This window comes from Arachis duranensis, chromosome 6, assembly GCF_000817695.3.
Source record: "Arachis duranensis cultivar V14167 chromosome 6, aradu.V14167.gnm2.J7QH, whole genome shotgun sequence".
Taxonomy (NCBI): Eukaryota; Viridiplantae; Streptophyta; class Magnoliopsida; order Fabales; family Fabaceae; genus Arachis; species Arachis duranensis.
This window is the reverse complement of record NC_029777.3, coordinates 86,349,566-86,363,732: the sequence shown is the minus strand read 5'-3', so window position 1 is coordinate 86,363,732 and position 14,167 is coordinate 86,349,566. Positions and strand designations below refer to the sequence as shown.

At 37.2% G+C, this 14,167-nt stretch overlaps 1 protein-coding gene across 1 annotated transcript; it reads left to right on the top strand.

The window, feature by feature from the left end:
• Positions 1-371: 371 nt before the first annotated feature.
• LOC107494470 (putative pentatricopeptide repeat-containing protein At3g01580) lies at positions 372-4,801 on the top strand. Its single transcript, XM_016115500.3, has 2 exons — positions 372-675; positions 2,470-4,801. Exon 2 carries the CDS (start codon positions 2,651-2,653, stop codon positions 4,739-4,741), a length of 2,091 nt encoding a protein of 696 aa, XP_015970986.1. The 5' UTR covers positions 372-675; positions 2,470-2,650; the 3' UTR covers positions 4,742-4,801.
• Positions 4,802-14,167: the final 9,366 nt, after the last annotated feature.

Here is a 14,167-nt window from a genome sequence, read left to right as displayed (position 1 = left end):
TTTTTTGTTTAGGCAAAGGGAAGAAGAAGGAAATGTTACTATATGTCTACGATGCAATGCCTTATTCGATGTTTCAGCTGCTAAAACTTTGGACTCTTACAAGAAAAATATTCTAAAAAGGTTTTTCTACAGTTGGACCAGTTAGATTAACGAACCAATAAACTAGTAATTAGAGCAGTCTGATCTGATTTTCAAAACCTTGATTTTAGTTTAGTCAAATAGAAAAAACCACAAATATAAAAACTGGCCAAAAACCACTAAACTAGTCAAGAATCGATCGGTCAGATCGAATTGGTTTAATTTAAACGAGGTCGTTTTGTGTTTTAAAAAAGAAAAAAAAATTAAAAAACTCCTCCAGCCCTCGTCATTGTCCTTCGCTCCTTCTCGCCTTGACACCTTAGGAAATCAGAATCAAGCTTCCCTCTCTCAAAGAAAGAAAAGAGGTGACAAATCCTAACTCCATTGCCGTTGCCGTCCCGCCGTTCGCCAGCTTCTTTGCGTGGTCCAGCTTCGTCGTCTGTCGTGTGTTCGTCGCTGGCGGTCTTGTTCCCTCTTCCTCATATTCTGCTAGTTTTCCGCGTTGTAAACATAAGGAGAGGGACTGCCACTAGCTTCTCTGCATCACATTCTTGCTCCCTCTCTCCTTCATACTCTGCTCGTCGAAGACCACCGAAGGTTAGTTAATTTTTCTTGCTTACTTTTTTTTTTTGTTTTTAACCTGTTCATAAAAATATGTGATTTGGTTAATTTAGTTTTTAATGTGTTCAGAATGATTTCGTTAAAGACAACTAGTTAATTGACTAATTGCATGGGTATGAATTTATAACGAGACTCGAATTTGACCATTTGTTGAATGGGAGACTTGAATTTGTTGAATGGAAAGCTTGATAGTTACTGATTTATTTATGCTGCTGATTCCTGATTTTGTGTGCGTTTGCTCATTTTGAATGTTGAATGGGAAGTTTGTTAATTTTTGTGTGTTTGCTATTTATTCTGCTCTATGTAACTTCATATCTTGCAAAATTAATCTTCCAATGGTTCTAGTTCCATGATGACCGAATAATATCATGAAAATATATCTAATATGATGAGAGAGATTTGAATGATAACAACAAAATATAATGATGTAATCTGACTGATGGGTTTATAGTTGAAACATTTATAGTGATAATAAAATGTATCCTATATTTCGGTTTGGAGGATACATGCACCATAGACACAGAATCACTCCTTTACTAAACGATTTAAGCCTGTAATATATTATGCAGAGTGGTGCTTTGTGGTTCCAGAATTTAACAGAGCTCTCTCACAGTTATTCAGGCTTCATATTTTCGATTCTGATTGCACACATCAATGTTCAGGAATGAATTCTTGATTCATATCCAATAAGTATTTAACCATAAACTAATATTATGATTATCTTCTATTGTTTCACCGCTTCTTGTCTATTGAATTAAAGCCATTCACAAGACTTGAATCAGAATTTTTTCTACTTTCTTGTTTTAAATTAACAGAATAGATATTTGCGGATTTTGATGATTGGTGATAAACTTTAATGTTGGCACTGGATATTTCTTTTGTTATTTGGATGACATTTTAAGGTTTATATTAGACTATAACTATGTTTAGCGTGTTTATTTATATTTTATTTACGATTTTTATTATAAAACAGTTATTCCGGTTGAACCGGTGAACCAGTGAACTAGTAATGAGAACGGTTTGATGACTGATTCGGTTATTCCAATATCTTTTTTTTTTAAATTTGAAATTCCTTAATGTTTTCAAGATAAGATGTATTTATTTTGCTGATACCAATATATTGAGAGGTCAGAGGTGCAAGTTTAGGTGTGGCAATGTCATGAGTATCAAAGCAAGTATAAAGAAATGGGTTTTCCGTGCCTTTGAAAATGCAGAATGTAATGATCTAAGAAATAGTTATAGTTAAAATCAATTGTTTTGGATGAGCTTATAGTGATGGCCCTTGAAGCAGGAGAATTTGAAAGCATACAACCTCCTTGCTTTATCTGCTTCACTGATGATCCCTGATGTGATAACATGCATATCACATTTGTTATTGTGATGTGCATCACTGAGAGAAAAAGCTTGAGAGAGGATCCCCTCAACTCAGCTTTAATATTTTAAATATCACCATAGATTTAATACCTATCAACACACCCTAGTCATAGTGCAATATTTGTTTAAAAGGAATTTGAGTAGTAAAATCACTTAAAGTTGATTGAAAATAAAGAAAATTGCGTCTACCATTCAGTATGTTTTAAATCTGAATTGGATTCACATGGAACGGAAATCATAGGAGATTCATTCGATAATAAACTCAAAGAATGCCGTCATTATGGTTTTCAATTGATGAGTTTTCGATATTATAAGGTTCATTTTATGTCTTTGTGCAACGGAGGGCTACTTTGAGCTGATGAACTAACAGTTTCAGCAACATGCTTTGCTCAACAGGTTTTGTTTCTAAAGCCACCAAAAATGGAGCTGTTCCAATGAATATATAACAAGATTGAGACAGAGATCTAGAAGCTTCTGATAAAGGCAGTTTTGTGATTGGGAGACATGTTTATAAATATCAGCAACTTGACAATGAAGATGAACCTTGAGAAGCTATAGAACTCAGTAGCCATTTTACATGCACAGGAGGGATCTCTTAGTGAAGCTATTGGGAACTTGCTGTAGTAAGATATCAATTGCACAGTTGCACTCCCAGTGTTTGAAATTGGGCTTTGCCCATGATAGTTTTATTGCTACCAATCTTAATGTTCTTTATGCTAAATATGCATCAGTTAGACAAGCATATCAGCTATTCGAAGAATCACCTTGTAGGACTGTCCATCTGTGGAATTCTATGCTTAGGAGCTATTGTTTGGAAGGAAAATGGGTAGAGACACTGTGCCTGTTTCATCAGATGAATGCATGTGCTTTATCAGCTGAGGAAAGACCTGACAATTTCACAGTATCAATTTCTTTGAAATCATGTGTTGGTTTGCAGAGGCTGGAACTGGGCGAAATGATTCACGGGTTTCTCAAGAAAAAGGCAATGAATAAGGATGTGTTTGTGGGGTCTGCCTTGATTGAGTTGTATTCGAAATGTGGACGAATGAATGATGCTGAAAAAGTGTTTATGGAGTATCCAAATCCAGATGTGGTTTTATGGACTTCAATGGTTACAGGTTACGAGCGAAGCGGTGATCCTGAACTTGCACTTGCATTTTTCTCACAAATGGTTGCGTCAGAGAATGTGAGTCCTGATCCAGTGACACTTGTTAGCGCTGTTTGCGCTTGTGCTCAGTTATCAGATTTTAAGCTTGGAAGAAGTATACATGGATATGTAAAAAGAAGGGGCTATGACACTAAGTTATGTTTGACTAATGCACTGCTGAATTTATATGGAAAAACTGGTTCTATCAAGAGTGCATATAATTTGTTCAGAAAAATGCCTGATAAGGATATCATATCTTGGACCTCAATGGTTGCTTGTTATACTGATAATGGAGCTGAAACCAAGTCATTAGATCTTTTCAATCAAATGATTGATAATAGAGTTGAACCCAACCGGGTTACTATTGTTAGTGTACTGCGATCATGCACTAACATGTCTAATTTAGAAGAGGGTATGAAGATTCACAAATTAGCAATTGACAATGGTCTTGAATTGGATATTGCAGTCTCTACAGCTCTTATGGACATGTACATGAAATGCTTTAAACCTGAAAGTGCAATTAGCCTCTTCAACAGAATGCCGAAGAAGGATGTAGTTTCTTGGGCTGTTTTGTTTAGCGGGTATGCTGAAATTGGAATGGCTCACAAGTCAATGAGCATTTTCCGCAACATGTTATCTAGTGGAACCCGACCTGATGCAATTGCCCTCGTGAAGATTCTTGCTGCCAGCTCGGATTTGGGGATTCTTCAACAAGCCGTTTGTCTTCATGGTTTCCTAACTAAATGTGGATTTGACGATAATATTTTTGTCGGCGCATCTCTCATAGAGATGTATGCAAAATGTAGTAGCATAGATAACACTTACAAAGTTTTCAAACAAATGACACACAAAGATGTTGTTGTGTGGAGCTCAATCATTGCAGCTTATGGATTCCATGGGCAAGGAGAAGCAGCATTGAAGTTATTCAGCGAGATGCTTGATAGTTCAAATGCTAAGCCTAATTACATAACCTTCCTTTCAATTCTGTTTGCTTGTAGTCATGCAGGTTTGATTAAAGAAGGGATAAAGATATTCGATACAATGGTAAATGAGTACCAATTGAAGCCGAATTCAGAGCACTATGCCATAATGGTTGATCTTCTTGGCCGGGTTGGAGAACTAGATAAGGGCTTGGAAATAATCAATCGCATGCCAATGCAAGCTGGTGCTAATGTGTGGGGAGCCTTGCTTGGTGCATGTAGGATTCATCAAAACATAAATATGGGAGAACTTGCAGCTCAGAATCTTTTCTCCGTAAACCCTAATCATGCAGGGTATTATGTACTCTTATCAAATATTTATTGTGGGGACAAGGATTGGCATAATGCTGAAAATATTAGGAAATTGGTAAAGGAGAATAGGTTGAAGAAGATTGTAGGTCGAAGTATGGTTGAGTTAAGGAATGAGGTTCATAATTTTGTTGCTTGTGATAGATTACATCATGAATCTGATCAAATTTATGACATGCTAAGAAAACTTGATGCAAGAATGAGGGAAGAAGGTTATGCTCCTCAAGTATAGATTGAGGGCATCTTGTGAGTTTTTAACTTATAATCATGAAAATCACTACCATTTCTTGAATGGTTTTGCATGTTTGCTACTACGTGCTTTTTGGGTTGAACTTGCCATTCTAATCCGATTTTAAACAACTATAAATAGTATTAAAATAAGCTTAAAATAATTGCATTGCTAAGGAAGTAAGGATGGCAATGGGTTTTCATGTGCAGTGTAATTAGATATTTTTTAAAACTCAGTCTTTGACAAACTTTTAGGGAAGAGAGAAAATAAAAAATAAGTAATTTTTCTAATTTTTTGCACAATCATTATTGTGAAAATAGATATTTAAATTAATTAAATAATAATAAATCTTTAAAAAGCTGATTAAAAACTGAAATTTAAATGATAAATAACATTTTTGTTTTAATGTGCCTCCCGCCCCGCCTTCATTATTTGTCCCGTTTTCACCTGTCCCCATAACAGGTAATGTGGACCTAGGTATTTGCAGATAGCTGCGGATTTAAAAAAAAAAAATCTAAAATTAAAAAAATCTTTAATTGTCACTACAAATTTAATTTTTGTAGTCTTCAAATGACTAGAATAACAATAATCAACAAACATTGTTTCTATTCAAATACCAAAAATATTCATGAAAAAGTTAAAGAAAATTGTGTTGGTATCAATAGCGAAATGCAATTACTAAGATTTGAACATGTTTGAACATGCAATCTACAAGGTATACAAGGATGACCTTCCCACTAAACCAATATTATCTTTAGTAAATTATATGCTAATTATTATATATTTTTTTAAATGAGGAATTATTATCTTATTTCTTTAATTTTAATTTTATTTTTATATAAATTTTTTTTAAATTAATTATATTTTTTAATTGTACATAATTATTAAAATACAAAAAAAACTTTTATTAATTATAAAATATTTTTTTATATAGTCATGTATTAATATTATTTTTTATTTACAACACTTAAGGTATTGTATACGAGAACAGTAGACCTATTGAACTAAATGACGCCCATCAACATCGTGTAACGAATAGGAAGAAGTCAGAGCACGCTGAGGTTAATCAGACTAGCTATGCAGAAAATAGTAATAACAATCATGCCTTAGAGCTACATATGTTAGAGGAGAAATTAGTTACAAGCCAAGGACAGATGGCAAGCATAGGAGTAAATCAAGGCCCAAGAAGAAGTGCAAGATTGAGAACTACTAATAGGCTGTTAGAGGAATACGTTCGTTAGCGTGATGTGGTAATTCTCACTCCTTTATGTTATTTTCTCTAGCCTTTCTATTCTCTCTCCTTCTCTTCCCTTCTTGCTGTCATGGAAATTCTTCTCTGATCTCACATTCCAAAATTCTGCACAGGTCCTTGGATGAGGAGCATGGATTGTCTCTAATGCCGTTCCTTCACAAATTTTCTTCTCTTCTTTATTATACCGATTCTGTTCTTGTTATACTGTACATTGAGGCTTGAGTCCTCCAGAGAGTGTTATACCTGCTACTGCTACTCACTTAAATAAAATTTCATATTACACCCTTCCATTTGGTGCTTCCATTGTCTCCATGGCTGTGGCTGATAATACTAGGATAAAAGGGATGGAGGCGGACATCAACCGACTCTTTCAATTACTTGAGTCGGTAACAGAGGAACACCGAGCTGAGAGGGCCAGAACTTCTGAGGCTACGAATATAAAGTTTGACGCGATTCAACACTCTATTGCTCAGCTCGCTTAGTCCAGAACTCGTAGCCGTTCTCCATCGCGTGAGCCTACGCATGGGTCGAACTCTGAGGGTGATCTCCAACCCCGATACGGGCATCTTCAGCAAAGGGTGAATTTTGATTTACCAAAATTCGATGGCGGCGATGCGCTTGGCTGGATCTTTTCGATGGACCAGTACTTCGATTTTTTTCGGGTGCCTGAGGAGGAGAAGCTCGGTATAGCTGGGATCCATATGACGGGACTGGCAGTTCCGTGGTTTCAAATGTCTCAGTGCGCTGCTCAATTTCGTTCGTGGGATAAATTGAAGCGGGTAATAGAAATTGAATTTGGTCCGTCTCTCTATGAATTGCCACAGGAACTTCACTTCAAGCTGCAACAATCTGGGTCTGTGGGTGACTATTATTCCGATTTTGTGGCGTTGGCGAATCGTTCACGTATTGAACCACCTGAGGCTCTTCGCGATTGCTTCATTAGTGCTCTCAAGACCGATATTTGCAGCGAAGTAAAGTCCCAGTGCCCCCCGTCGCTCATGCGCGCTGTCGCCCTCGCTAGAATTTACGAGGAAAAATTCTCTCCATCTCCACGTACCACATCTGGCCCTTCAATTAGTCGTCCCGGGATCCCTACTGTGGCAGCGCCACAACCACGCGTAAATAATCGTGGTCGTCTTCCGCCCTTGCTTCCAACACCAAATCAGCGTAACTCTCTTACTCCAACCAAAACACCGATCCAAAAACTATCACCAGCGGAGATTCAGAATAGACGTGACAAAGGCTTGTGCTACTGGTGTGATGAGAAATTTTCAGCTAGCCACATGTGTACAAATTGCCAATTCATATTGCTGCAACTTGGTTTCGATGATTTGGAAGACATTGATCCATCAACTGGAGATATGCTGCCTGACATGGAGATTCTACCACAATTAGAGCAGCAAGTCTTGGGCCACCATTTATCATTTAACGCTATGCTAGGCACCACTGGTCCTGCCATGATCCGTATCAGAGCTTCAATTAACGGGTTAGAAATTTCAGCACTGATCGATGGGGCTCTGATAGCTTTATACAGCCTCGAATTGCTAAGTTTTTGAATCTGCCCATTGAGCCTGCCTCTGGGGTCAAGGTCATGGTGGGTGATTTTGATGTGTTACCTGTGGAGGGATACCTTCCAGCCTTAAATGTTAATTTGTCAGGTTGCTATGTGACAATTCCGGATGTCTTTGTGCTACATGTTGCAGGGGGCGACTTGGTTATCGGTACAACTTGGTTAAAGACTCTAAAAGCTCACATTGTAGATTATGACTCTTCCTTTCTCAGATTTTTACACCAGGGTAAGTTTGTGAGTGTGAATGGTGAAAAATCAGGGGTCCCTACTCAAGCTCAATTTAACCATATAAAGCGATTGGTTAGTACCGACGCCATTGCAGCGGCTTTCACTCTTGAGGTGCAACCAGTGGCAGAGGCTGCTATGCCCAAGATTCAACTCCCTGTGACTATGAAACCTGAATTGGGGTGGCTTCTTCATACCTATAAAGGGGTTTTTGCTGCACCATCAAGATTACCTCCACAGCACATTCATGATCATAGAATTCCGTTGGTTCAGGGTGCCGCACCAGTGAAGTCCAGACCTTATAGATACCCCTCATAGTCAGAAGGCTCAGATTGAATTAATGGTTCAGGAGATGCTACATGAAGGAATTATCCAGCCTAGCAAGAGCCCATTTGCATCACCAATTTTATTGGTTAAGAAGAAGGATGGCACATGGAGGTTTTGTACTAATTATAGGGCTCCCAATAATATCACCGTCAAGGATAGCTTCCCAATTCCCACAGTTGATGAACTTTTAGATGAGCTTTTTGGTGCGACAGTGTTCTTAAAATTAGATTTACGCTTGGGTTACCACCAGATATTGGTTAGGCCAAAGGATCATTTCAAGACTGCTTTCCGAACGCATCAAGGTTTGTACGAATGGTTGGTGATGCCGTTCGGCTTAACCAATGCCCCAGCAACATTTCAATATTTGATGAATGATGTGTTTCGTCCTTTCTTAAGGCGGTTCGTATTGGTATTTTTTTGACAACATTCTCATTTATAGCCCGACGTGGGACCAACATTTACACCACCTCGAATTAGTTTTGAAGCTATTACAGCAGGAACAACTTTATGACAAGCTTTCGAAGTGCTCCTTCGGGTTGGCAGAGATAGATTATCTTGGCCATACTATATCTGGTAATGGGGTTCATATGGAAGATGCAAAGGTGCAAGCAGTTATGGAATGGAAACAACCTCAAAACCTCAAGCAGCTGTGGGATTTTTTAGGCTTGTCGGGTTATTATCGATGCTTCATCAAAGGTTATGCCACAATTGCTGCCCCGCTGACCGATCTACTCAAGAAGGATGCATTCGACTGGAAAGATGAGGCTGAATCTGCCTTTCTTCAACTCAAGATGGCCATTTCTTCATGTCCTATTTTGGCTCTTCCTGATTTTGAGTTGCCTTTTGAGTTAGAGACAGATGCTTCAGGGTTGGGCATTGGGGCTGTATTGGCTCAAGAGAAGCACCCTATTGCTTACTTTTCAAAAAAAATTATCTCCTTCTATGCAGCAGCAGTCTGCTTACATCTGTGAATTATACGCGATTACGGAGACAGTTGCCAAGTTCCGCCATTATTTGCTGGGTAAGAGGTTCATCAGACGTACTGACCACCAGAGCTTAAAGACCTTCTTGGAACAGAATTTGCACACCCTAGAACAACATAAGTGGCTGCATAAGCTTTTGGGGTACGACTTTGAGATACAATATAAGCTGGGTAAGGAGAATCTTGCGGCCGATGCATTATCACGTTCGTTCTTTGCGGCGTGGTCACTCCAAAATCTGAATGGCTACATATTCTAAAGGAAGAGATTGATAAGGATACATTCCTTCAAGATATTATCCTTCAGTGCCATCATAACATGGTAGCTGATAAGAATTATTCATATTGCAATAGCATCTTGCTCTAGCGGGACAGAGTAGTGGTACCCCAAAATAGCAAACTCATTGACCTCATCATGAAGGAATACCATGATAGCGCTATAGGCGATCATGCGGGTATTGCCAAGACCGTGGAGCGCATTTGTTCTACTTTTTACTGGCCGAATATGCAGCGACAAATAAGGGGCTATGTGCTCTCTTGTGGCACTTGTCAAAAGGCAAAGATAGAATCCAAGTTACCCGCTGGGTTGCTGCAACCTCTTCCAATTCCCTCTCAAGTTTGGGAGGACATATGCATGGATTTCATTGTGGCCTTGCCACCGGTTAAGGACTTTTCGGTGATCTTGGTTGTTATTGATCGTCTCACCAAATTTGCTCATTTCATTCCACTCAAGCCCGACTTTAGTAGCAAGAGTGTTGCTGAGGCTTTTGTTAAGCATGTTGTGAAGCTTCATGGATTTCCTAAATCAATTGCATCGGATAGGGATAAGGTTTTTGTAAGAAAATTCTGGCAGCAGCTTTTTGAGTTGCAGGGCACTATGTTGGCTATGAGTTCTGCCTACCACCCTCAAAACGGACGGTCAGAGTGAAGTGCTGAATAAGACTCTGGAAATGTATCTCCATTGCTTCTGCTTTGATGCTCCTAAGAAGTGGCTCGAGATGCTTCCATGGGTGCAGCTGTGGTATAACACTTCATGGTACCAGAGTATTAAGATGTCTCCTTTTAAGGCCCTATATGGTAGGGAACCACCGTTCTTGGTGAAGTATGAATTCTGCTCAGATGATGAACCGTCTCTTCAGGACATGCTGCTAGCACGGGATCAGATATTAGAGCAGCTAAAGCGTAACATGGCTCGCTCCCAACAATTCATGAAACACTTTGTAGACAAGCAGCGACGTTTGGTTGAATTTGAGGAGGGTGATTTCGTGTTGGTGAAGCTTCAACCTCATAGACAGCATTCAGTTACTTTGAGGAAGCATAAAAAATTGACAATGCGCTATTTCGGGCCATTTAAGATCTGTCGTAAGCTTAGTGCCGTGGCTTATAAATTGGCACTGCCTCCTGAAGCCAAGATTCATAATGTTTTTCACATATCAGCTTTAAAGAAGTTTAAGGGTGAGAAGGTTGACCATTATCTTTCCCTTCCTCTATGCAAAACAGAGTTGGGACCTTTATTGGAACCGCAAGAGATTCTGGGTACGAGAACAATCATCAAAGATGGTAAAGAGATTCTTCAACTGCGGGTCAAATGGGGTCAGGGGACGAGTGCCGACATGTCGTGGGAGAGTGCTGATGATCTGCGCCATACTTATCCTGATTTCAACCTTGAGGACAAGGTTGTTGTTGATGAGCAGGGTAATGTAACGAATAGGAAGAAGCCAGAGCACGCTGAGGTTAACCAGGCTACCTATGCAAAAAATAGTAATAACAATCATGCCTTAGAGCCAGATATGTTGGAGGAGGAATTAGTTACAAGCCAAGGATAGATGGCAAGCATAGGGGTAAATCAAGGCCCAAGAAGAAGTGCAAGATTGAGAACTACTAATAGGCGGTTAGAGGAATACGTTCGTTAGCATGATGTGGTAATTCTCACTCCTTTCTATTATTTTCTCTAGCCTTTCTATTCTCTCTCCTTCTCTTCCCTTCTTGCTGTCATGGAAATTCTTCTCTGATCTCACATTCCAAAATTCTACACAGGTCCTTGGATGAGGAACGTGGATTGTCTCTAATGCCGTTCCTTCACAAATTTTCTTCTCTTCTTTATTATACTGATTTTGTTCTTGTTATATTGTACATTGAGGCTTGAGTCCTCCATAGAGTGTTATACCTGCTACTGCTACTCACTTAAATAAAATTTCATATTACACCCTTCCACATGGTGAATTCATGTCTCCTTTAAACTCACTTGAAATTTTTTAGTATTATGTACGTAGGGATCAACATGTTATTTGATCTTGTTTATTTTTCAATTTCAAATATTTACTTTAAAACAACAAGTATATTACGCTCGTAATGTATGTTACGTTATGTGTCGGTATTTCACCAATTTTCAGTTAAATATTTAACACAAACATCAAACCTCTTAATGCAAGAAGCATCTCCCGTGAGGTGAACTAACTTATTGTGGTAATAAACAATAATAGGTGAAAAGTAAGATATAACATTTAATATTTATACCATTTAACATCGAAATCTAAAAAAAATGATTGATAAAAAAACATCTAACAACTTTCATGAAAAACATCCATGTCATTAGAAAAAAATATCTAAATTATATTAAAAAGAACCATCTAGTCTATTGCCAAAAACACATCCATAATCCAGAGTTACACGTTATACTTATATCTATAACAAAAATAAGTTTACCTCACATATCTCAAAAAAAAATAACACACTATAGGAAAAAATAATTAATTAATAGAAAAAAATCCATAACCCCTGAGAGGCACCTCAAAATCTATAATATAAATAGCTTAATTTTTAAATAAAAATCATGAAGAGAAAAAATCTAAGTATCGCAATCTATAAAGGAACATCCAACACAGAAAAGAATGAGCATTCATAATTTTTTTCTGGTAATATACCCATTCTAACTAAGTATGTTTAGGGGTTTTAATTTTTTTTTGTTGCTTTTCTTTCTTTATTATTCTCCTCAACAAAATGTTCTGCCTGCTTAATCATGGTTTATGTGCTTGGTGTAATAAAATATGACTTCACTTATTTTTTTTAGGAGTGTACACGATCCAGTCTAGTCCAAATTTAAAATATTTTGAAAGAGGAAGATCCGGATTCGAAGTGATTCGAAACTGACCAAAGAAAAAGAAATGAAACCTGAAAGAGGATTGAAACTGAGACCGGACCATAACTCGGGTCACTCAGACCCGGCCCAGTCATCATACAAAATTAGGGCACCCACTCCATGCAATCGCATTCACTATTCAATTCAGCCTCAACCCTAACACTTTGTTTGGATGGATGATGAAAAATGAGAGGAAAGAAAATGGGAGGAAAGAAAATAGAAGGAAAGAAAATGAAAGGAAAAGTTAACTTTTTTTATGTTGTTTGGATGAAGAGAAAATAGATGGAAAGAAAATGGGAGGAAATTTTTCTTTTATTTGGATGAAAGGAAAAGTAGGAAAAGAGAAAATCATAAACAAGTGAAATTACATAAATACCCTTCCTTATATTATATATAAATTATAATATACCAATGTATTTAAATTATTTCTAAAATAAAAAAGTGATCCCAATTACATTTAAGAATTTTAAAGTGTTATCTTTATTAACAATAATATTTTTTTGAATTTATCCTTTTCTGTTGTCGTTGAATGTCATAAATAAAAATTAGTATCATTCTTTTTAAATACATATAAATAAATAATTTTTTAAAAGAATAATAAAAACTACTCATACTCTACATCATTAATCTCCTTAATCATATTTAAGAAAAAGTTTCACTAAATTATATTTACAAAATAAAATATTATCAAAAGTGACTAGCATTTCTTTCTTACTACGTGTGACAAAAAACCATATACACTTTCTATAAACATATAACAAAACGCAAAAAACGTAACAACGACCAAGACTCTAAAATAGTACCATTTTATCACCACACAACACTTTTCAAAAGGGTCATTCTTCATGGTCAGAGTAATCAACATAGGTCTACGTCCAAAAAATCAATTGTACATAGCTTGAGTCATCTGTACCCATCTACTTCAAAAAACTAAAGTTTTTCCGAGTTAAAGATATTAACACATGATGAATTTCTAGTTGTCCTCTGTACTCATTGGTCCCAAACATTTTCAAGTTTTAGGATTTTTGCACGAGCATATACAACAAAGGCAAATTAACACAAAGATCAGAGTTGATTATGATAATTTGTTTTATTGATATCTTTCTATTCAAACAACCAATCAATCTCAAAGTATCAGCAAAAAGTGATTTCCAACCATGTGTTAATATAAATAAAACAGAAAATGATCTCTTGTTCAAATATATGAAGATATAGTCATACTTTACGACAATAAAAAACACATAATCAATTGTTAAATGCAATAACCTCAAATTAACCAGAGATTAAGCGCATATAAAAATTTTACCTGTAATGGTGAATGTTTTCTGGAAGTACCATATCTCCTAAGCGAACACCAGCAGCAGTCATGAAATGAAAAAGTGCATCCAGTCACATTTCAGGTGGGATCCCAAAAACTTGGCGTTTTTTTTGCTCATTTTCACATAAAAACTGATAACATTGCATCCGAAATGAACCTACTAGACCCAATTCAGTCAACATATCCCATACATCTGATTCACTGTAAATTCGAGGCCTACTTTGTTGCATAATAGCTAATCCTTTTTCAGCAATCGCGACTTGTCTTTCAATTAATGAGATTTGTTTTTCGGCGATTGAAACTTGCCTCTCAGCTACAGAAGCTTGTCTCTCAACTGATTCAACCTGCCTTTGAGCCACGTCATGTAGCTTGCTAGACAGATAACTACCCTCTTTTACAGCATCGGCTATGGTAGTAATTCCCAAAGCAACTTTCTCATACTGTGCCTCCAAAAAATCATTCATAGGAGACTTACGCTTTGTACCTCTCGAAGTTGAATTCCTTCCTACTTGATTTGGCTGACCATGAGGAGCACCTGGTGAATCTAAAGTAACAGAAAATGTTGGGATATCATGTCCCGTATTCACATCTATGTCAGAAAATCCAACATTTTCAAAAG

Coding starts and splice junctions, on each gene's coding strand:
- LOC107494470 (XM_016115500.3), top strand. CDS start 2,651: ATGCACAGGAGGGATCTCTTAGTGAAGCTATTGGGAACTTGCTGTAGT.